The following is a 25,030-nucleotide window of genomic DNA, read 5'->3' on the forward strand; positions in this document are numbered from 1 at the left end:
TTCACTACATCCATTGTTGATTTAAGTAAAGATTGATAAAGTAAATTCTAAAATAGTAGCATTCTCTAAAAACATATACAAAATGCAAAGCAACATTCAGTAGCTAGGATAACATTATTTATTAAGTCGAATGTGGTCACTATACCAAGATTCAGATAGCATGCTAGGTTTTAGGAAATGTGCTTAAGAGAAATTGCACAGTTGGTAGAATAGCTAGACAGAATACCATGTTCTAGGAGTACTGGTAGACAGACAAAACGAAGGAAGGACATTATGCTGGCTGCACAATGGCTACGACACACAATAATACCTGAAATGGTACTACCTTTACCTCGCGCCCTATCAGGTACGTGAACACCCTCACTGGAGTCTCGTATTTCCAATTGTATCTCTCGAAAATTTCTTTGTAGTTGTATGGAACGCCATCAGTAACTAGCATAATTGCCTGAAAAAAGTGTTATAAAATGCAGAATGAAATGTTTTTTTTTAAACGACGCAATACATTGTGGTGTCAGGGAATCCACAGCGAGTATTAACAGTAAAATCATTATTTTTATGTTTGACAGACGCATCCAGTAAAATTTCCTTTTTTTCGTTAGTAGGCTAAAGATCTATTCTAGAGATATGAGCGGACCAGTAGGTGAGCTCACGGGCTCAACCTGAGACAATAGTTAGCACTGGCAAGAGCAGTGCTTCGCTGAATCTACCACCGGATCGATGCTAAACTCAGTGGGTTGTACCTATTGGCAATTTACTACAATGGTCAAAAACACTTGTGTTAAGAATAACTCGGCTCTTCTTAATTCATTTACGTTGAACCAGTATTTTATCATCGTTTTGATTTCGAAAACAATCTCAAAACACCCTACATTAAATATCTATACTAGATAATAACTCTAGTTGGCTTTATTCAACACATACATAGGTAATAATCGTTTGATATCGCTTGATATTGATGATGATGATATTGATACATTATATACCAATTTTTTATGTCTTAGCAGACAGGCGATCTTAGGGCACAGCTTACAATAAGTAGTCACTATCGTTCTAGGACATCAGCAACGCCAATCCGCTATCTACTACATTTACTATTATGACAATAGTAGAAAAACTATATATAACTAAATATAGCTATACTTTTATATGTTTACAAAATATACAATAAGTGCTTTTTGAGGGCTGAGCAGCATAAAGAAGGCAAGATTTTAAGATGCGACTTTGGAGTGCTGAGTTCAAATCCTGCTATAGAAAATCTATTTTTGTGATTATAATTTCCACGATGATAAATACATATTTCGAAGTTAATATTATTAACAGCTACCCCGATTCAGTTATTCAATTACATATTTCGAAGCTAATATTATTATTAACAGCTATCCCAATTCAATTGTCAGTAAGATTTGTATTGACGTCATCACCTCCAATTTTTGAGTACATCTAAATACTCAGTATCCCCTGTATCAGGGATTATAATTAGACTAATACTGTGCAAATACATATACTGTGGCAAATACCGCACAAAACGGTTCAAAATAAATTAGGGCACAATCTTACTAGCATGGCATAAATTGAAGACATGAAATAAAATTCTTAAGAATAAATTAATTACCTGATTACAATTAGCTCCGCCACTGTTGTTTCGATAGATTTCTAATAACTCGAACGCCCTAGTCAAAGCTGCAGAAAAGTTTGCTATTTCCATTGTTTCAAAATTATCCAATGCCAATTTCAGCTCACGTAGATTACCTAAAGTTGCCTGCCGTAAATAAAACAAAATTCATATTACAATTGAATTAGATTAAATCTAATCAAAACGTTTGTAAATATAGGTAATACCTGAACAAGGGAATCTTCAAAGCAAGGTACAATTTCTTCGACTGTATCAGCAAAGGTCATGACGCTGACGAAATCATTATTACCGAGGGTATCCAATATATTCGTAACAACGTGCTTAGCTATATCCCGTCTTTGTCCAGTCATTGACCCGCTGCGATCGACCAAAATTACTACATCCTTTGGACTGGCTGCCGCTTCCATGTACCAAGCTCTTGTACGACAATCGTATATATCAACAGGATCAGCCCGCCATTTCATTGCTGCAATTGATATCGTTAAAAGAAAAACAAAGAAGTACACGAAAAGCAATAAAACACGAAGTTAATTTTCGATTGCCAATATTCACTTATCTGTTACATCTCTCCTTGTATTCCCACATAGCCATCCTATTAATTAATATCCTGACTTTCGAATACAAGGGGCATTAAAGATTGATAAGAAGTCGATTAATACTACAAAGCAAACACTACTAACATCAAATACAAGTTTTACCGACCTCTGATCTTTATAGGGATTGTAGTGAATTGTGGCAAAAAAGGAAAGATGTACAGAAATCATTGAATTCTATATGACTAAATATATCTTTGTCTCAATACTAAGTAGTTTACCAGGGTAATGCCTCATGAATCCTGTTGAACTGCCGAAGTACTGCCAAGAGAGTGTCGGATCACTTTGATAATTATTGATAAAGTGCGTATCTAAGCCTTCGGACCAATGTATTCCTTTTATTACTTCCGGCGCTACAATAACATTTATTTCGAATTAGTGATTTATAAATAATAATTATTTAAAAAATTAATTTATATTCTAACATAATATGTAAACTAACGTATTTATACGTAGGTTTAAACAAAATATTAAACAACAAATAATTTAGAAGGCATTTAAATGTATGTTTAATTAAATGTATTAAAATTAAATGTATGTTAACGTCCGTCTGGTGTAGGGGTAAGTGACATGGTCACTATACTAGGGGGTCGCGGGTTCGAATCCCGCCAAAGGAAGATATTTGTATTATAAATATAAATGTCTTTTCCAGGGTTATGGATGTATGTTAAATATATGTATGTGTATAATAAAAATCTTACATTTATTTCCGTTACCTGGTACCTGTAACACAAGTTCTATACGAACTTATCACGGGACCAGTTAACGTGGCGTCATTGTTAGTAAAATATTTATATTTATATTTATTTATTTATTTATATATCTTGACTAAAATATTTACTAACCCCAAGCATAAACATTGGTAGGAACATGAACGCTACTAAAATTGGCGTTCACAGGTATGTTTGAAAAGTGGGGATTCGCTTGTAGATGAGCACTTTTCGTTGGCGGTCGAACAATCCAATTATCAACATTGAATTCCGGTTCTGGTGTGGTCGTCAACGATACATCATCGTAAGGTTCGTCCATTTCTTTGCTATTGTAAAATTGAAAATCTTCCGGTACAGGTTCATTTTGTTTATCGAACGCCATGTTCTCAGCCGCTTCTACGATCCTTTTAACGGCACTAATTTTGAGCTCCATCATGGCTCGAATATCGTCCGCCATATTTTGTACTAATTTTTCTCCATCCCGCACTTCAATTTGCGCGGACTTAAAACTCTGAATAATACAAAAAGACACTTAGCAAACCTCTATAATGTAATATGTTAATTTTTTTAATTGCTTTAGTTATCATACTTACATCCTGAACTTCTTTCTTCCGAGTAATAAACTCACCAAAATGATATAATTCTGTACCAAGTTTGACTGCCCACGCCTGCACCCTGTGAATATTCTGTATTATGAGATTACAAGCTTATGTACCAGTGTCCCACCTACGCTGCGAAGCAACTATTCTTTCTGATTTATAATTACGATATTCATGGAAAATTTTACTCTAATGAAACTGAAATTTCGAATTCTTGCATCAAAATGGGTGGAGTTGTTTTTCAATGTGATATGACCTTTAGTATGAGCTTAACATAAGTAGACTCATTTGCCAAATAAATACATATTAGTAGTATTCGTTTTTACTGGTGGTAGTAACTCTTTTACGGTAGGCAGTTTACGGCTTGGCTCTGCCCCTGGCATTGCTGAAGTCCATGGGCGACGGTAACCACTCACCATCGGGTGGGCCGTATGCTCGTTTGCCTACAAGGGCAATAAAAAAAAACTCTTGTGAGTCCGCACGGGTAGGTACCACCACCCTGCCTATTTCTGTGAAGCAGTAATGCATTTCGGTTTCAAGGGTGGGGCAGCCGTCGTAGCTATACTGAGACCTTAGAACCCATATATCAAAGTGGGTGGCGCATTTGCGTTGTAGATGTCTATGGGCTCAAGTAACCACTTAACCCTGGCATTGCTGACGTCCATGAGCGACGGTGACTACTTACCATCAGGTGGGCCGTATGCTCGTCTGCCTACAAAGGCAATAAAAATAAAAAAACTCCAGGTGGGCTGTGAGCTTCGTCTACCGATCAAAGCAATATATAAATGAAAAATATAAACATCGTTTAAGTTCAGCCTATCTAGAGGTAACCAACAATTTAGCTATGGTACTATCCATAAACGACTGAAGCTATAACCATCCGATAGCGTTGTAGATCGTAGTATTTTATGGCTATGCGTTTTAGTTTAGAGGCGTCATTACAATAATCGGAACTCCAACTGCGTGACGGCACGAATATCGTTCTGTCTGAGCTCCGGTAATCGCTTAACATCCAATGGGTAACGCCTGAACTGAAAATCTAGAACTCGTAAATTTTTTTTAGTAATCACAATCGCGAGATATTAGGCGTTCTCGTATTCTGTTGTATATATAATGGGCGCTGCAGTCCGTCCGCGATGTTTACAGTAGCCAGTTTTGATTGATTCTCCGTCATAATAGGAAAATAAATTCTCACTGATGGCACGTCTTCGCTATAAAGACAATAATACCACCTCAGCGTTTGTGCAGAGAAAAGAGACTATTTGACATTAAAGATCAGATCCAAATTCCATCATCACACCAGATAAACTCATCGAATTCCAATATGCGATACTAGGTTTTAAGATATTTGTTATTAGAATAACACTCTTGGATGTAACTATGCTAACATTCATTAACTTAAATAAAATTGATATTATTACGTCGCAAAAAATCAATGTATATTGTCGATTTCACTGTACTTTTGTAACGAAATAACAACAAATACGTTATAGTGATGAATACTTACGAGTTGAACGATATCTTGCCAGGGGCATCATATTGAATGCTAGCCGAACAGTTCCTGGTGTTCAGGAGTAAGAGCACAAGTATCGATATCGAACCGCCGACACGGTTGCACATCAGAAAACAAGTTAACCGTTTATGTTAGCCGACTATAATTGTTTGCTCAAAACGTGATATAAGTTCATTATAATTTTCTGGATTACACAAATATAACACTGATTCAACGAATTTACAATATCAGTGCAACGTTGATAAGGAGTTAACCGCGACGGGCGAAGCGCAGGCGTGAGGGAGCACGTCCGGGCATGCGCACTATTCGGTTTGCGCATTCCTACTGATGACCTCCACCTTCAAAGCCCGTTTCATTTGTATGTGTTCGTTACCTATATTCACGTAACTTGTTTAATAGTATTGTCTATCCACAGAACGCATCGATTTGTTCCCCTAACGCGAATACTAGGTCACCGTGTCGCTGGAGCGCGCAAACAATAAATCGAATTTAATAGAACGCACGCTCTCCCTCCTCCAGCGAGCTAGTTAATCTCCGATAGTTTGTATACGAATAGTTTAAATATAAAACATAATGTTTCTACCACGCGTATTTATTATGTTTACACAGAACACAACACGTTGTAGTTTTGCACGTTATTTTTACTTTAGAGATTAATTCGCGATATTATAAACTTGTTTTAAATTATAAACTAGGCATTTACGATTTAGTTGTAATATAAAAATATGAATCATTAAAATTTTCGGCTTAATAGATTAAATAAAATAAAATAAAACTTCTAACTATCTTCCATAGATAGAAGATTGGTTCTAGATTAGAAACTTGCTCCAAATTATACACTAAACATGGTTGTAATATAAATATGAATCATTGAGAATTTTGGTTTAATAGATTAATATAAAAACAAATAAAACGAAGCAGGGGTGCAACAAGTTTTATTGATAAAGTAACAAAGGTACAAACGTCACGCGGTTCATCTATTGCTAACTAGTCACAATTATTAACATCATAAATACGTTTTGTATGACAGAATAGCTATTGAAGCTAATATACCCAAAACAATTGAGTCAGTTGCCAGAATGTTCGCGTGATCGCACGCCATGATGTGCCGTTCCTGTAACAAGAAAGGCAGCCTGATAGAATATCCCCAGGTTTTTTTTTTATTTTTTTTTATTACTTAGATGGGTGGACGAGCTCACAGCCCACCTGGTGTTAAGTGGTTATTGGAGCCCATAGACATCTACGACGTAAATGCGCCACCCACCTTGAGATATAAGTTCTAAGGTCTCAGTATAGTTACAACGGCTACCCCACCCTTCAAACCGAATCGCATTACTGCTTCACGGCAGAAATAGGCGGGGTGGTGGTACCTACCCGTGCGGACTCACAAGAGGTCCTACCACCAGTGAAAGTAATATAATGATATCCTAGAACGTCATTTTCACCCAACTCAAAACGTCCGATGTAACTTATTATTTTGTAAACGCATTAAGGGCCGATGTTAATACAACAATTTTGTAACTTCGATCTAATATCATGACCAATCAAGAGGATAAAAAAGACGAAATCATTGTTAGTTAGGTTTTTTTAAAAGCGTGTATTTAAATTTTTTATCATCATCATCATCAGCTTGTATCTCTCCACTGTTGGACGTAGGCCTCTCCCGTTGTCCGCGACAACGAACGGTTAAGTTTTAATCTACAAATTATTTAGCGAATTACACAGAAAAATGATGCTGATAATTAGTATTGAATCATGACTTCAACTAGAAGATTGAATTTCTCAAAAAAATATTATTCTACTCTCAAAATTAGCGACATCTTTTACCAAGTCGCGCAGATACAAACATATTCACTAGTATAGGTTGTTAGGACATATCTCTCGTGTTTAGGTACCATCATCCTACCTATTTCTTGTGCAAAGAAAACACATGTTGCGATTTAAAGGGTGGAACAGTAAATCAAAACTACCTTCATTAAGGTCAGGTCAAACAGTTGAGTTGAAAGTAGCCTTCGAACATGTGCGAACGTGCATTATATCGAAGGAAGAAAGACTATTTGGTTTAAGCGACATTTTTGAAACTTCACAGGAGAACTATTTAAAGTATAAAATTTGGCAAAAATAATATAACAAAAAAACTTCTTCAGTTTTTTTAAAGGGAGTAAACTTAATTGAAGTTCAATTAAAAACATCGAACTCATTATGCTAATACCGAATAAAACGTACCTTAAATTACAAAATGAAATGCCGCGTTTATTTTTATTTTTTATTGCTTAGATGGGTGGACAAGCTCACAGACCACTAACTCCAGTAACCACCTAGTGTTAAGTGGTTACTGGAGCCCATAGCCCATCTATAACGTAAATGCGCCACCCACCTTGAGACATAAGTTCTAAGGTCTCAGGTATAGTTACAACGGCTGCCCCACCCTTCAAACCGAAACGCATTACTGCTTCACGGCAGAAATAGGCAGGGTGGTGGTACCTACCCGTGCGGACTCACAAGAGGTCATACCACCAGTAAATAAAGTAAAGTATTAAGCGAAATGTCGCTTAAACCAAATAACCTTTCACCTATCGATATGTGAATTGCATATGTACGTCATTGTGGATTCGAATTGTGTTTGTTTTAACATTGAGGGTATTGAACGCCAGCCGATTATAAATTTAATATGTGCTATGTGCGTCATAATATTTCACCTCATCATGGTATGTGAAGCAATCTTCAAGACGTCGTCTGTGCAGGGCGCCTAAATCCAACTTATGACAGGGCTCGCGGCTGGCGGTGGACTCGCTGGTCGGACGTGGTTTCGTATTCGGTGGCTCCTTGCACGTATCCGGATAACGTCTGTTTTCAGTTTTCACAACGACAAGTAGTAAATTTGTTTTCTTCACTAACGAAGCCCAATACGCCGGGTGGCACTCCCCCGGTTCGTCCTTGTAAACGACGGGCGAAGCGCCCATTGCCTCCGAGAAATATGTCTGATTCAATATGAACAGCTTTATTATGTGGTCACACGAGAATGGATTTTCTTCTGGTTCCTTCGCAGCCTCCGATCCGTTATTCAATGGTGGGATTGCAGTGGTGGTGGGCTCTTCCGTTGTTTCTGGTATGAGAGATATTTACGTAACTTTATTTTAAAGAAATAAGACATTAAAATAAAAAATACTATAACGGAAAATAATTAATTTACTAAAACTTATTAAGCTATTGCATAGCTTTTATCGCGCGCTTTGAGCGCGGTGACCGAATCAAAAAATTCCGTAACGAAAATAAAACCTGACATCCCCACTCTGCCTATGCCATGTAGCTCGCGTTCAACACATTCACACGTTGCGCATGTGTAGTGTTAGTGAATAAGCGCGTGGCGTAACGTCGCACTGCATGCGCATCATGAAAAGTCTGCCCATCTCTCTCTCGCGCGGTCTAGCTTATGACTGTGAAGGGGACAGTTAATGTTTTACTTTTGTTAATGTTTATAATTATAGCGTGGTCTTATTTTATTATTGTTTTAATATTAAATTTATTATTATTAGTGTCTAATTATAATAGCATAAGTTGATAAAAAATGCTATGCAACAGCTTAACCGCGGCAGTCCCCGCGTGCCACACGTGATTTTTTTATTTTTTTATTCTTTTGTACACAGTATGACATGATTTTTTCAATGCAATTGCAAATTTAACATAGTTTAAGGAAAATGATATTTAAATAAATAAACACATACCATAAATTTCCATAACCTCGCCGTAAACGTAATATTCCTTCCAGTTGTAAACGTTCGATAGCAAGAAAAGTGTTTCCACGAGCAACCATCGCAGGATATTCCCGACTAAGGTGAATGTCTAAAATCGTCACATAAAGTGATCAGGACAAAATTTGATTTACAAGGCGTGTTTTCAGCCCAATGTGTTGGAAATACCAGTATATTACAAGATGGCGGTGTTAGTTTGAAGAGTAGGACAGCTGTTATTTTGATGTATTTGAAATTTCAACTTAATATCATAAAATGGAGAAGATTCTCGTTCTGATATGTAATCTACGGAATCACAGAGGTTAAGGATTTTTTGGCCTATTAGGATAGATACCACCATCCTTTTCTTATCTGCTGCGAAGCGTACCATTTTTACTGACAACATTGGCAATACATCTGCAATTGAGACTCCGACCTGGTTAAACTGGACTGCATTTAAGCTGTGATATCTGTGGATGTCATTACTTAACACCTAATGCCTTGTGAACTTTACCACGAAAGGAATACAATATAAAACTAACACTGGTCACCATTTAAGACAGGTTGATCCGTAAATTCATATAACAAATACACTAAAACATGTTAAATAAATACGAATGTTTGAATGTCCGCGTATTTATCATAGGTAAATTTTATGAACGCTATGTAATACATAGCTTACATCGTATTTTTCCAATAATATTTTTCGATCGTAGTCGAATTTGACTACCAATGATAAATACCTCTTGTTAGTCCGCACGGGTAGGTACCACCACCCTGCCTATTCCTGCCGTGAAGCAGTTATGCGTTTCGGTTTGAAGGGTGGAGCAGCCGTTGTAACTATACTGAGACCTTAGAACTTGTATCTCAAGGTAGGTGGCGCATTTACGTTGTAGATGTCTATGGGCTCAAGTAACCACTTAGCACCAGGTGGGCTGTGAGCTCGTCCACCCATCTAAGCAATAAATAAATAAAAGCAAAATACACAATGTAAATGTTCCTTGGCCCATGTTTTTAAACGGACACAATCGTTGACGTGGAGCAAATTGCTACATCCTGTCAGTTATGTACTTTTGATAGCTTGGTATTAGAGTTCAAAGAAGCCACAAGTATTAAAATTATTATAGGTTACTTATATTTTGCGTTTTAAATATCTGTGCAATATATTCAATACGATATTCTCAATTCAAATCACAAGTGCAATTATTGTTTCTTGTGATTTTTGATCAATTACAACCATACTGTATTTATATTTATTATTATTTATGATTTATCTAAATTCTCGTTAAATTAACGAAAACGATTTTTTTTGTTCTTTCAATTCCGTAAACAGCCATATTAGTTACATAAATGCAACAGGGTTTTTTTTAATGTGATAATTTAAAAAAAAAACCTCATTATTTAACTTGATTACATTGATATGGTTTTAAAAAGATCTAGAGTTTACAAATTGAACCCACATTCACCAGCGACCATGAATTATTCTTCTCCGGCAATATGTCTATTGGACACAAAGCTTGATAGTCGAAAACTTCAACGTGTTGAAATATATTCTGATCCAGAAATGATTGTAAGACGTATTTGTTGACGATCCCGAAGAATTGGCCGACTTCTTCCTTGTCTTTGGACAGAACTATGTACCCTGAGCTATCGATGAGATAACAATCGTAATCTTCACCGCTACATGTTACTTCCTGAAAACAGTGTATCTAATTATTGCAGTCGTAGACAAAAAAGCAGCACACGTCCCACGGCTGATGGTGAGTGGGTACATCTATTCATGAACGCAATGGCTATTGTCCAGCTCATGAACGCAGTGCCATGAGTAAAGTCAAGCCAAGAAATCAGCCATCAGCCAGACAGAAGCCATCTTGAAGCCGTCGTGGCCTAAAGGATAAGACGTCCGGTGCATTCGTATCTAGCGATGCAACGGAATGTACCAATTTTTCTAATGAAATACGTACTTAACAAAATATTTTCACGATTTACTTCCACGGTAAAGGAATAACATCGTGTAAGAAAAATCAAACACGCAAAATTATAATTTGCGTAATTACTGGTGGTAGGACGACTTATGAGTTCGCACGGGTAGGTACCTCCATCCCGCCCATTTTTGCCGTGAAGCAGTAATGCGTTTCGGTTTGAAGGGTGGAGCAGCCGTTGTACTGTTAAAACTTAGAACTCATATACTTAGAACTCACGTAATTTATGTAGTAGATGCCTATGGGGTCCGGTAACCAATTAACACCAGGTGAGCTGAGAGTTCATCCAGCCACTTAAGCTATAAAAAAAATACCAAAAATTGCCCCGATCAATTGTTTAGTATTAATTGTAACGAGTGTTACATTTTTTCTTAAATTAGATAAGATTTCTTTCAAAATACCAATGACCAGCAAGAGAATACTTAAAGAATATGAACTTTATGATGTCAGAAATGAGGCAGTCAGCGCAAAAGTTACTTAACCCTCAATTTTTCATATTCGTCCTTATATGTATATATGTATTACTAGGCTGCACTAAAAGTATCGGGAATGGAATATTTCCACTGTTCCTGTCATATTAAAATCTTTTTAATTGAAAACTCCTTGGTTTTAAAAATCGAATACCATTTATTTATTTAAAAAAAGATTCTCGGTCTCGTTACGAGGTTTTGTCAAACTTGTTTAGTCGTTGAGAAAATGGAATTGACTCGAGAAAATTCAAGAGCGATGATTTATTATGACTTTCGAAGTGGTTTAACACAAAAACAGTGTGTTGACCGGATGATTTCTGCATTTGGTGATGAAGCCCCATCCAAAACCACAATTTATCGCTGGTTTGCTGAGTTTCAACGTGGACGTGTCAAGCTCAGTGATGATCCCCGTCAAGGTCGTCCAAAAACTGCAGTCACCCAAGAAAACGTTGATGCTGTGCGTAAGCTGATTGAGGAAGATCGACGTGTGACATACCGCGAAATTCAGGCAACTTTAGACATTAGCATGAGTCAAATACAAATAATCTTGCATGAACAATTAGGTGTAAAAAAGTTGTTTTCCCGATGGATACCGCATTCGCTCTGTGAAGAGCAAAAAGCGGCTTGCGTTACTTGGTGCGTCAGAACTCTCGAAAGATTCCACGCAGGATCCTCAAATCCTGTATACAACATTGTATCAGGTGACGAATCCTGGATATACGCGTACGAACCCGAAACAAAAAACCAGTCACGAGTTTGGATGTTCGAAAATGAGTTAAAGCCAACAAAAATTGTTCTATCACGGAGTGTTGCAAAAAAAATGGTGGCCACGTTTGTCTCCAAAACCGGCCATGTTACGACTATTCCTCTTGAGGGACAAAGAACGGTTAATGCAGAATGGTATGCTAGCATTTGTTTGCCACAGGTCGTTTCTGAACTCCGTAAAGAGAACTGCAACCGCCGCATCATCCTCCATCACGACAATGCGAGTTCTCACACCGCGCACAGAACAAAAGAGTTTTTAGAGCAAGAAAACATAGAATTATTAGACCATTAACCGTACAGCCCCGACCTAAGCCCTAATGATTTCTATACTTTCCCTAAAATAAAGAATAAATTACGTGAACAGAGATTTTCATCACCTGAAGAAGCTGTGGACGCCTACAAAACGGCCATTTTGGAGACCCCAACTTCCGAATGGAATGGTTGCTTCAATGATTGGTTCCATCGTATGGAAAAATGTGTCAAATTTTGCGGAGAATACTTCGAAAAGCAATAAATACATTTTTAAATAGTAATGTTGTGTCACTTCGTTAATTCCCGAAATTTTCAGTGCCGCCCTCGTACAATTTATTTAAAAATCTATTAAAACAAGGCCTATCCCGAGTTTCACCGATAGATAACCAATGGCTTTGTAAACATCATTTTTACGCGTATTGTGTTTGCCTACGAAGCAGTTTAAAAGTAAATTCAACCTTATTTATCTCCATACTAACTATGGTGTGCTTAGGCCGCTTTTGAACTGATGGCTTCAAATTATGGTTGAATTTCAATCAATAAGGGTCAGATGAATTTAGACCATTTTATTATCAATACACTCACCCTACTGCCACTCCAGCTGACGTTCGTTATTTCCATGAACCGATCATAGAAACTCAAATATGAATATTCGAATCCAACAACCGAAGCCGGAGTCTCGGATTCGCCGTCTTTATAAAAAATTGCGTAGGTAGAAGTCACTGTGATGTCTCCGTCCTCATTCTGTACCGGAGGCTTGTTTTGTATGATGTCGTCCAATATGGGTAGCGGGGTCGATATAACTAGGGACTCCTTGTTGATCATGTGCTGGAGTACTGCCGCTTTGTACCAGTTTTCCTCGATAGCGTTGAAATAAATATCGCCGAATACTCTAAAACAAACGTTTTCTGAAATGATTGATGATGATGTTTACTGGTGGTACGACGTCTTGCGAGTCCGCACGGGTAGGTACCACCACCCTGCCTATTTCTTCTGCCGTGAAGCAGTAATGCGTGTCGGTTTGAAAGGCGAGGGCAGTCGTAGCTAAAAGTGAGACCTTAGAATTCATGCCCCAAGTCTATGGGCTCCAGTTACCACTTAACACCAGGTGAGCCGTGAGCTCGTCCATCTATTTGAGCAATAAATAAAAAATGAGTAAGAAAAAATCTGCAATATTTTACGCTCACTTTTATTACTACCTTGTAGGTACACCTTTGTCGGCCCTCGCCTATTTTACGAGGCGGTTTTCAAGACCGAGATTTGCAAGACGTAATTAAAAATCATAATTACTGTTTAACCTCGTGTTCTTTATTATCATTACATTATTTACAACGTTCAGAATACTTTACATTTTTCGTCATCACTACAGACGATTAAGGTACTATTCGTCAAAGTTTGAATATTGTACTACATTTAGATTAAACCTTAAAAGAACTTTTCTTATTTTACGATTCTGATTCAAACGTACTATTCATTATTTCCATAATGATATCGATAGTTCATACATAAACATTCGAATCACATATTTTCAATACATTTATCCCCTTAGGCTACTAGCAAATAACTGAGGGAAAAATGAATACGCAACCTTTCGACTATCGCTCTCATCATAAGCCCCCGTATTCATCGCTGTGAAGGTTTTGGCAAAGCTTTACGACCGCCGCCTGCCTGACGACAACGTTCCTTGAGAATATATGAGAGAAAATGTGAAAGTAGCCCATTGATTGATAAATTAAAGCGCGGACGGCCAGCGTGGTATGGACATGTGATACGTAGAGACGAGATGCATGTGACTAGGAGATGTATGGAAATGGTAGTGCACGGTAGAGGGGGAAGAGGTTGAACGAAGAAGACGTGGATGGAATTTGTGAATGAGGATATAAGAAAGAGAAGAGTGAGTGTTGAGATGACGGCTGATAGAAGTGAATAGAATAAAAAAAAATGCTGTACCGACCACAACTAATGGGATAAGGTGGAGACAAAGAGTGAGGGAGCAACCTTTCGACTATAAATAATGTAGGAACTGCGAGACGTTTTAAGATTAAATAAAGATGTAGCTGAGTTGGAACGATCTTCTGTTTTCATAATTAGAAAGTAATAGTATTTCCAAAGACTAAAATACCATGTCAATCATACCGATTCATTGAAATTAATTTTATTTTATATATAAGTCATAAACATACTTCCCCTTGTACTCCTTATGCCGATAACCAGTGTCATTGACCTTTTCGTTTTTTGTTTTATCATTTATATAATGCCATCTAGTCAGTCCACTGGCTGTAGCTATGAAACGGACGCTAACATTGTATTTTTTAGCTAAATTAATTTCTTCATTGGTCGCATCCCAATTTTCGAAGTAAGGAGTCGTTAACTTAGCATCAAAAACGAGTTGTTTGACTAGATCCTCGTTACAATAGTAGTCATCGACTCCTAACTCCCGGGTCGCGTTGCCACAGTGCGCTGGAATAATATGAATGTAAATGTATTCAAATGTCCCTCATTGAACCATTAGGATTTTCTCCTGTACTTTTATTTCTAGAAATCCATAACATATATAGAGGGTCTTGTGAACCCGCTCGGATAGGTACCACCACCCTGCCTATTTCTGCCGTGAAGCAGTAAAGCGTTTCGGTTTGAAGGCCGGGGCAGTCCTTGTACTGTAAAAACTGAGACTTAGAACTTGTGTCTCATGGTGTTAATGTCTATGGGCACCGGTTACCACTTAACACTAAGTGGGTCAATCAATTTTTCAATTAGAAATAGTTGTCTATATTTTTTTTTGGGGATTTGGATACCAGTTTTTTAACACTAGCATATGGACAGACAGTACACTAAACATTAACGTATGGTGTTTGTGACTACAATCTGAGACATTGCCAAAGGGAATCAAGGTATTCCAAACTCACTTTCAATGGACCAGGGAACTTCTTTCGCAGTTTCTTGCATGTACTGTTCTTCTGTAATATTCAGATCGTTGTGGGATATCCTCACAAGGAATTTCCAGACTTCCAACTCCACATTCTCCGATTCGTGGCCTTCCAAATAGTGATACTTGCAGTAGACCCTGAAAAACGTAAATAAACGAAGTTATTAAGAGAAGTCATCATTTCAATTTACGCTAAGAAATGCCGCTGCTAGAATGAAAATCCTATCTATATCTGTTTCTTTGACTTATTCATCTATATCTCCTAACTTAAAGTCTGAATGGATTTAAAGATTATGTGCTATATAGTCAATATTAAGGATGTTTATTTTCGTTCTAAAACCGATATTTCTATATATTTTTATAGAATAAATTTCAAACAGATTTTTAATTTTTGTTTTAAGAATAGCATGAACTTATTTTTCCCTATCGACTCTTATCTAAAAAAAGTTACAGCGAAAGTCTGTAGATTAAATATACATTTAATGTACCCTGAATACTAGTGTAATCAATTTAAAGAACATTACTATCTTACCAATCGGGATGAACTCTGTAGCTAAATTTGAAATAATCTGTTACATTTATTCCGGTGAGTGCCTTTCCTTGTTTGGCCTCAAGAGGATTATCCTTAAGCAAAAGCTCCGTGTCTCCGTATCCCTTAGGCAAAGAAATACCCATAGAAAACGGAGTTCCCACAAGTCGATTAAAGAAATAATCGTGTTCGACGCGCGCTATACGCCTGAAAAAAATATATCTCAATATGAACTCTTTCTGGTTTCTTCGATAGAGCTACTTGAAGATTAATTTTATTATAATATGTATATTTATTTTTATTACTGAATACTAAAAAATATACTAATAAAAAAATTGTGTTACTGAGTTTTCCGTGTCATTAGACAACCGAAATGGGCTTAATGGTATTTTTTAATTGTTTATTAAACAGGTTTTTTTAATTAGGTGTTTACAATTCACGGTGTAATTAGGCGACTATTAATACTGACCTCATGTTATCATAATGATACAGAACTTTAACTTCCTTCATGTAGCCATCTTCTCCATCGACCAGACTTGCACGTAATTTCTTAATTTGTTCCCCTAGTTCGCGTGAACCTTTACCGTCATCTACTTGTTCCACTTCGACGAAATCTACGCTATTGTAATTGTCTTGCATATTTCCATTTATCTGAAGATGTATTTACAATTTCGTGCTTAACTTTATCGATAACAATATTTAAGACGCATTTTTCTAAGACAGCTACAATATTGAAAAAATAAATCAAAAGTTGATCAATTTTTTAATCAGAGGATCTTATCGATTTCGTCTTTATGATGCGTCCGTTAACTTGCTAAACCTATTTCCTACTTTACATGCTGCCGGTATATATTGCAAGTCTGCATGGCTGAGAACCATGGTCTTGTTCTTTTAAAAGTATAAAAGAAACAAGTAGGACAGTCGAAATGTCGATGCATTTGTTTTTTTTTCAATGTAGTTTTGAGTAGCAAAGGTTTTTTGTTATTACGTAACATGTTTTTTGAGAATTTCTAAATATTTTTTTATAAAAATATAAGTTATTCATTAATCATTTAATTTTGGTGTTCAATATTTATATCTAAAATAAAATGAACTTATCAATGAAGTTGTATAATGAGTTAGTCAATTTATAAGGATCGCTATGCAAAAGTTAATGAAAATATATTACGTCTTTATTTGCAAATTATATCTGTGCCTTTTTTAATTAAATAAATAAAGTCTTTAAAAATGTGTCCTACGTTCGCTGGGTGGGAACTTCAACAAAAAAAATCTCAACTTTATCAGTATTTTATCATGCAACATCAAATATTTCTATAAAATATGAGATACTCACCGATGTTATGAGCAAAGGGTGTAGAAGCAAATATCCATTATTACTCACAATAAAAGAATAACCATTAACTCCCAACTGAAATCAAACAATTTTTATTTTTAAGTTTTACAACACTACTGGTGGGAGGACCTCTTGTGAGTCCGCACGGGTAGGTACCACCGCCCTGCCTATTTCTGCCGTGAAGCAGTAATTTGCGTTTCGGTTTGAAGGGTGGGGCAGTCGTTGTACTATTAAAACGGAAACCTTACAACTCATGTCTCGAGGTGGGTAGCGACATTTACGTTTAAAAAAAAACTCATATTATATTTAAATACTTTAAAACAGTGCAGAAATTACCATTTGATATATCTTAGTAAATAATGTTTGTTTGTCGTATACATTAACCATAAATAAATAAATTATGTCCACACGGACTGACTCGGTGGTGCAGTAATTAACGCCCCTGACTGTTGCGCCAAGAGTCGTGGGTTCGATCGGGTAAATGTTCGTGTGATGAATAGGTTTGTTTGCTCTTTTTCTGAACGTTTCTTATTTGTTTATGTGTATATAATAGAAAAATAAAAAGTATGTACATACAAATGTCAGTCTATGGTACCCATAATACAAGGAATCCTAATTTGGAGTCGGTTGATCGTGCGTAATTTGTTTCCATTTATTATTATTATTATTATTATTCAACGAACTCTAGCTATGATTTCTTTCTGTATCATGTGTAACAGAAACACATCCATACAAAAAAGAAGATAAGAACTAGAGCAAACAGACCACAAAAACCAAGACACTTCAACAAAGACATTGATTCGACAATCAAAACCAAGCTCACTAGCCGGGTCACCAGCAAGGTAAAATATCCCCAAATAATCATCAAAATATAGTAGATTGTTGCGGTTTTAGCTTCAGTAACTATCCGGGAACCCTTATAAGCCTATTTAATATGGAAGCTTTTATATGCTTGAATACAAGAATTTTCAACTGTGTACTTTGATAGAAACTATATTATCTATATCTGTCTTTATGTACTACAGTCATCGGTTAATACCAAGAAGTTCTGGTTGGCTATACTATTTGAATAATGATAAAATAAACAAATTTTACCATGTACCTGATGTGGTTGAGCCAATTTGGCTATGCTATCGATGGGGACATCAGTTCCTGCAACGCCTAGCAGTCTCGCATTACTGCTGTTATCGTCTTTTTTGAAATCAAAAGCTGGGATGGCCACTGAAGTCACTAATTTGTCCTCACCCGGCTACAACATTGCATTAAGATTTAATGACCAACTTTATACTTCAGAATTTGGATGTCCACAAAATAACATCGTTCGATTTTTTCCTGGCTTATTATTAAATTAATATACTACTGCGCATTCCTAACGATTTTTCCGGCGATAATCTGCTTTTGAGATGGCGATTGAATTAAATAATTTGTTAATGAATGAATAAAAAAAAAGAGGTTGACAGCAGGTCTAGGGTTTTTTTTAAATAATTTTAAACTTAAATTAAATTTATAATGATAAAGCACTAAAATATTTTGAGATGTATTTTGAAATTTCAAAATCAATATTGTTGTAACCTGGCCTTAACATACATAAAAAATTTGAAGGCTCCTTAAGATAAGGATTTTAGGTTGGGTTGCAGAGTAAGGGATCCGAAGAGATCCTTTTGATTTGCATACTTTTTATTTCATTATCTATTTTGGCATAACGAATTATGCATAGCTTTTAATAGCATAAGTATTCAAGACAGTTTGTGTTGTGTGTTAGATAGGCGCAAACAAACACTCTTTGGTCTTTAAGTTTCCAGACTGAGCACCTAATTTAAGTCTTTAATGCTTGAAAATATTTGCACACGTTTTGACAACTACCTTCCTGTGGATCGATTAATCCAAGAGCCCGTTTAGCTCGCAAACATTGGTACCATTGGCAATCTATACTTTTATACTTATACTAATATTATAAAGAGGAAAGATTTGTTTGTTTGTTTGTATTGAATAGGCTCCGACACTACTGAACCGATTTTAAAAAATCTTTCACTGTTTGGAAGCTACACTATTCCTGAGTGACATAGGCTATAATCTTTTTTGAAAAAAATCAGGGATCCTTACTAAAACTCCAATAATGTAACCCAAGGTGTAAAAAAAATACCTAAAATATTCTTTACATCGCGTGCCCTGCGAAAACTATTGATGATAGAATAAAATAATATATTACGACTTTGTAGAACAGATCATTATTTACAAAAAGTGTCGCGACAGAATATGTCTAACTATTATAGTTATGCCGCATTAAGTGTTCTTTTATTTAAAAAAATAAAACAACGTCAAATATCGTTGGAATTTTTGTTAAAAACCCGAGCGGAACCGGAGTGGGCCGCTAGTCGGATATAAAATGGCATCTATATTGTCAAGAGTAGTACAGAGAATATTTCTTGTAGCAATACAACTGCAAAACTTACTTCGTACCGCACTACGAATAAATACTTATTATTTATTACGAATAAATACTTATTATTTATTACGAATAAATACTTATTATTTATTACGAATAAATACTTATTATTTATTACGAATAAATACTTATTATTTATTACGAATAAATACCTATTATTTATTACGAATAAATACCTATTATTTATTACGAATAAATACCTATTATTTATTACGAATAAATACCTATTATTTATTACGAATAAATACCTATTATTTATTACGAATAAATACTTATTATTTATTACGAATAAATACTTATTATTTATTACGAATAAATACTTATTATTTATTACGAATAAATACTTATTATTTATTCGTAGGTGCCGCAAATTAAATACTATGTGGAAGAGATACATAAATGTACATACCTTATCGATATCACCGCTGACATCCCATTTCGCGGTCCTCTGTGAATAATATTTGATTTTGAGTGGAATAACAAGTCAATGTCACAGAATCTTTAATGATAAAAGTTTATTCATTTACGAATATGAGAACTCGGACACGACAGTCTTGGTCGTTTTTTACTTCTACCATTGTCTGATCACCCGTTTGTAGTAATCGAATATTTATCTTATTATACTATCTTTTGTAGGCAGAGGCTTGGCTGTGCCTCTTATATTGGTGATCTATATGAGCGACGGTAACTACTTACCATCAAGTGGGTCGTACACTAGTCTGCCTTAAAAGATAATATGGACTCCGATATCGGACAAATAGGCCATGAGCCCATTTCCCAATCTACGCCAATTAAACACAGTAGAGGTAATTAATTACTTACTGGTGGCTCTTGTGAGTCCGCCCGGGTAGGTACCACCACCCAGCTATTTCTGCCGTGAAGCAGTAATGCGTTTCGGTTTGAAGGGTGGGGCAGCCGTTGTAACTGAGACCTTAGAACTTACATCTCAAGGTGGCTGGCGCATTTACGTCGTAAATGTCTATGGGCTCCAGTAACCACTTAACACCAGGTGGGCTGTGATCCACCCATATAAGCAATAAAAAAAATAAAAAAATACTTCTTCATTGATCTAATATTTCGATAAGACTCGAATTACAGTTCACTAAACTTCATAAACATAATAATAGCAAAGCAACAAATATATAACAAACCGTGTAATCTATATTGGCGTGGGTCCACGTTGGAGGTGGCTTCTCTGCCACTAGGATCATGGGAAGGGCGATCACGTTGATGTACTTCAACACTTGCTGCTGTACTTCTTCTACAGAATGTATGTGTACAAAATAACCTAAAAAAATAACAGTCCCTTTTTTAAAATAACTTTTGGTCGTCGTATTCACAAAAAAAATGTTCGAAACGTTCCAAATAAAGGAATGAAAATAAAAAACGCGGGATTCAATCACAAAAATAGTCTACGACGCACGTAAACTAATAGACTAATATACATACATACCTCTTTAACTATAGAAATTACTTTAATACTAGCGATAGGACCTCTTGTGATTCCGCACGGGTAGGTAGGTACCACCCCGCCTATTTCTGCCGTGAAGCAGTGATGCGTTTCGGTTTGAAGGGTGGGGCAGCCGTTGTAACTATACCTTTTATTTTTTTTATTTTTTTTCCACAGGAGAAAATCGCCGGATCCCCACCCGCGCGGCAGGTGGGGTATGTGGGAGTTGACCCTCACTAAAAACTCCTGCCGCTCACAACCGGCGCCCTACCTCGGACCGGGCCGGAGCCCAGTCGGGGCTATTGAAACGGCGGGACAGGGTTGACGCAGAGCACATTACATCCATCCCACCGTCCCACGGACGCCGGACCGGTGGCCGCCAGCGACACGACCACCGGTTACCTCGTTCAGCGGGCCGAGAGCCCGCTTTGATGGCGCCGCGTTACACCTTCCCCCAGAGCGGACGGGGGAACGCGGTCTACCATCACCCGGCTTCCTATTGCGGGTGAGCGTGCAATGCACGCCACCCCACGTCTGGGTCTCTCCCCGCACAAAACGGGTGGGACCCCTAGTTCTTAGGGGGCCAGGTCACGGATACGACCCCGGTCCCGACCCCCTGCTCGGCGGCGGCGGGTTTCTGCGTAGTGAGGAGAGCTTTCCCTCACTCGCCCCGCCGCCTCCTTCTGCGAGATGGTGCACTCGCAGAAGTCGAGCATAGCCTTCCATGACTCATCGCTGCCAAGCATCGACGCCACGACGCCAGGCAGCGACAAGTCAGGTCCTATCTTTGCGACCAGGACACGGCGCTGCACCTCCCAAGCGGGGCAGACAGCGAGCGTATGCTCCGCCGTGTCCAGGTCGTGTCCACAATGGTGACACCTCGTCGTCGGCTCAGCCCCTATCCGGCGCAGGTACTTCCCGAAGCATCCGTGCCCGGTCAGCACCTGCACCAGGCGAAAGGTGAGACGTCCCTCGCCACGATTCACCCAGTCATCAAAGACCGGGTAAACCGCCTCGACGGTCCGTAGCCCCCACGTGAGGTTGGCCAATCGCCTCGACCACGACTCGAGCACGGACCGCCGAGAATGGGCCTTCCGCGCCCGCAGCTCACTTTCGGGGACACGCGCCACGCCCCGAGCACGAAGCTCGCTGCGCCACCGATAGTCGGCAGCGAGCGACTTCGCCTCCAGCTCCCATGGCGGCGTCCCCGCCAAAACACACGCCGCCTCGAAGGAGACGGTGCGATATCCGCGGATGACCCTGATGGCAACGGTGCGCTGCGGCCGGCGCAGGAACCGAGCCATAGTGGCCCGGTTACGCGGCTCAGCCCACACAGGTGCACCGTACAGGGCCATCGATCGCACCACCCCCGCGTAGAGGCGGCGCACAACCTGATCCGGTCCCCCAATATTCGGGAGCAGCCGGCTCAAAGAACCGGCCGTCCTCATCAATCGGGAGACCAGCTCCGCAAAGTGAGCACGAAAAGCCCACCGGCTATCCAACACGAGGCCGAGGTACTTCAACTGCACCCCGACCCCTATCCGGACGCCTACAACCACGATGTGGGTGTCAACGGGTGGCGCCATCCGCGGCCCGTGAAACCACAGAGCCTCGGATTTACTGAGCGCCACGTCGAGACCCAGCCTCCTTATCCTTCCGACGACGAGGGCCACTCCCGCTGTGGCGAGACGGGCAGACTCCCTATAATCATCCCCCCGGGCCACGACCAACGTGTCGTCCGCGTAACAAATAACGCGGAGGCCCGGGAGGAGGGCGCCCCTCAGCACCCAGTCGTACCCGATATTCCACAAGAGGGGGCCGAGAACCGACCCCTGCGGAACACCACGCACGACCGGAAAACGATGAAGGGTCCCACCGTACCCGGTACATACGACCGACCTGGCCCCCAGATAGGACCCAACCAGCCGGCGGAGGTAGAGGGGCACTCCATGCCTCTCCAGTGCCCCCCCTATCACGGTCCAGGGCAGAGTGTTAAATGCGTTGGCGATGTCAAGAGACACCGCCAGCGCCACCCCACCCCGAGAAACGGCCTCGTCCGAGAGGGACCGCACGCGAAGAATTGCATCCACGGTCGAACGGCCCTCCCGGAAGCCGTACTGCTCTGTAACTATACCTTGGTAGTACCTTAGAACTTATATCTCAGGGTGGGTGGCGCATTTACGTTGTAGATGTCTGTGGGCTCCAGTAACCACTTAACACCAGGTGGGCTGTGAGCTAGTCCACCCATGTAAGCAATAAAAAAAAATCAATTCAGAAAGTAAGCTTGTTTTGTTTTGCCACAGGAAATAGCGCTGGCATTGAATAGTAATTCGATAGAGGGGTGGCGCCACCCGGAGATGTCCATTTGCTGCAGTGGTTCCCTTAGCTTACCAAAGGTATCAAAACTTCCCCACTTTTCTAAAAAATGCTGCCGTGATCGTAAACTTTCTTCCTAAAATTATCCATTAATCGTATCGCTATTATATTCAAGATAAATTTTCTTTCACTCGTTAATGGAATCTAATCTTTACGAAAAGTAAATATTTACAGAAAAATTAAACACACAATACAAATTTAATGTCTTAACGATATTAAAACGCAGATTACCACATCAGACCCATTATTCATTTCATTAAATCGATTATGTTTGTTTGCGAATATTTTACGCAATAAATTTAAATAGGCCTCGAGTAATCTATCTTGTAATAAAACTGTTTACTAACATGATATTACGGAGGTAATAGATATTTTTGTAACAGTACATCAACGGTCATACTTAAATTTATCGTTTTTTTTTTTTATTTTTAGATTTTTTTTTTTTTTTTTTATTGCTTAGATGGGTGGACGAGCTCACAGCCCACCTGATGTTAAGTGGTTACTGGAGCCCATAGACATCCACAACGTAAATGCGCCACCCACCTTGAGATACAAGTTCTAAGGTCTCAAGTATAGTAACGACGGCTGCCCCACCCTTCAAACCGAAACGCATTACTGCTTCACGGCAGAAATAGGCAGGGTGGTGGTACCCACCCGCGCGGACTCACAAGAGGTCCTACCACCAGTAATTACGCAAATTATAATTTTGCGGGTTTCATTTTTATTACACGATGTTATTCCTTCACCGTGGAAGTCAATCGTGAACATTTGTTGAGTACGCATTTCATTTGAAAAATTGGTACCCGCCTGCGGGATTCGAACACCGGTGCATCGCTCAGCACGAATGCACCGGACGTCTTATCCGTTAGGCCACGACGACTACAAAAAGTGGTTTGACTACAAAAGACTACAAAAGACTACAAAAACTGTTAAGTGGTTACTGGAGCCCATAGACATCTACAACGTAAATGCGCCACCCACCATGAGATATAAGTTCTAATACGTGTTTAACTCAAATTTATGTCAAGGTGACGTAAACCTTGACCTCAATTGACCTTGAAGACATGAAAATAAGGATTTTATTATTACAAGATTCGTTTACTATCGTACACGTACTATCGGAGAAAAGTCAAGGATCTATAAAAAGTCTAAAATTAAAAATGGAGACAAGTAAACTTTTGATAATATCTAAAATGTACTGTCTTGACTGACTAATTAATTCATAAACGCAGAACATAAACTATCGAAGCTAGAAAAATGAAATTTGGGCAATTGATGGTTTTATACCGTAAAAATTCACTAAGGATTTTTGGAAATTACACTCTTAAGGGGATTAAATAAGGGATGAACAAGATGAAGATTGTATGTTGTACGGTATATAATTTTCAATGGGGAAAGACCGAAATGTCATATACTTGTTTCTGTTTAGAAAGAAATGTACCTACACATATTTTGGGCGTTCTTCAAAAATATACCGTTCATCTCGGCTCATATTCTGTAAAGTTAGTATCTTTTTAAGGCAGGAAGCATCAAATTAAATATTTAACCAATCTTATGTTTGGGATAAAAAATATACATGTAGGTAGGTATCATTACTGCCAATTACTTTTCACATAGATAACATTCTAATTCACTTCTACTACAGTCAGTAGTATGTACATATCTGATGATTTAGCGTAATGGGCCGGTGGTAAAAATAGCTTTCGGTGATAGATTCAGCGA

The 25,030-nt window shown here is 38.4% G+C and overlaps 2 protein-coding genes across 9 annotated transcripts in view; both read right to left on the bottom strand.

The window, feature by feature from the left end:
* The window catches only part of LOC101746672 (voltage-dependent calcium channel subunit alpha-2/delta-3), a 28,743-nt gene extending 23,159 nt beyond the window's left edge, over positions 1-5,584 (bottom strand). For 4 of the 8 annotated variants that reach the window (XR_009973241.1, XM_062668773.1, XM_062668772.1 and 1 more), the window contains exons 1-7: positions 5,043-5,578; positions 3,530-3,611; positions 3,072-3,447; positions 2,448-2,579; positions 1,840-2,099; positions 1,613-1,759; positions 326-445 (exon numbers count right to left, since the gene is read on the bottom strand). Coding sequence is in view for 7 of the 8 variants with exons in the window: in XM_062668773.1 (XP_062524757.1) it covers positions 326-445; positions 1,613-1,759; positions 1,840-2,099; positions 2,448-2,579; positions 3,072-3,447; positions 3,530-3,611; positions 5,043-5,155 (1,230 nt within the window). In the remaining variant the exon portion in view is untranslated. Of the gene's footprint in view, positions 1-325; positions 446-1,612; positions 1,760-1,839; positions 2,100-2,447; positions 2,580-3,071; positions 3,448-3,529; positions 3,612-5,042 lie in introns of all 8 variants that reach the window. The other 4 variants (XM_038010954.2, XM_038010953.2, XM_012693807.4 and 1 more) reach the window with 2 other exon arrangements.
* Positions 5,585-5,968: 384 nt separating this feature from the next.
* LOC101746536 (voltage-dependent calcium channel subunit alpha-2/delta-4) overlaps positions 5,969-25,030 on the bottom strand; it is a 35,252-nt gene continuing 16,190 nt past the window's right edge. The window contains exons 7-19 of the mRNA XM_012693880.4: positions 20,634-20,770; positions 19,892-19,930; positions 18,139-18,285; positions 17,037-17,111; positions 16,173-16,354; positions 15,707-15,910; positions 15,155-15,312; positions 14,432-14,708; positions 12,834-13,140; positions 10,240-10,473; positions 8,774-8,891; positions 7,748-8,154; positions 5,969-6,162 (exon numbers count right to left, since the gene is read on the bottom strand). Coding sequence (XP_012549334.2) covers positions 6,055-6,162; positions 7,748-8,154; positions 8,774-8,891; positions 10,240-10,473; positions 12,834-13,140; positions 14,432-14,708; positions 15,155-15,312; positions 15,707-15,910; positions 16,173-16,354; positions 17,037-17,111; positions 18,139-18,285; positions 19,892-19,930; positions 20,634-20,770 — 2,393 coding nt within the window. The 3' untranslated portion in view covers positions 5,969-6,054. The remainder of the gene's footprint in view (positions 6,163-7,747; positions 8,155-8,773; positions 8,892-10,239; positions 10,474-12,833; positions 13,141-14,431; positions 14,709-15,154; positions 15,313-15,706; positions 15,911-16,172; positions 16,355-17,036; positions 17,112-18,138; positions 18,286-19,891; positions 19,931-20,633; positions 20,771-25,030) is intronic.

This window comes from Bombyx mori, chromosome 5, assembly GCF_030269925.1.
Source record: "Bombyx mori chromosome 5, ASM3026992v2".
In the NCBI taxonomy this organism is placed as follows: Eukaryota; Metazoa; Arthropoda; class Insecta; order Lepidoptera; family Bombycidae; genus Bombyx; species Bombyx mori.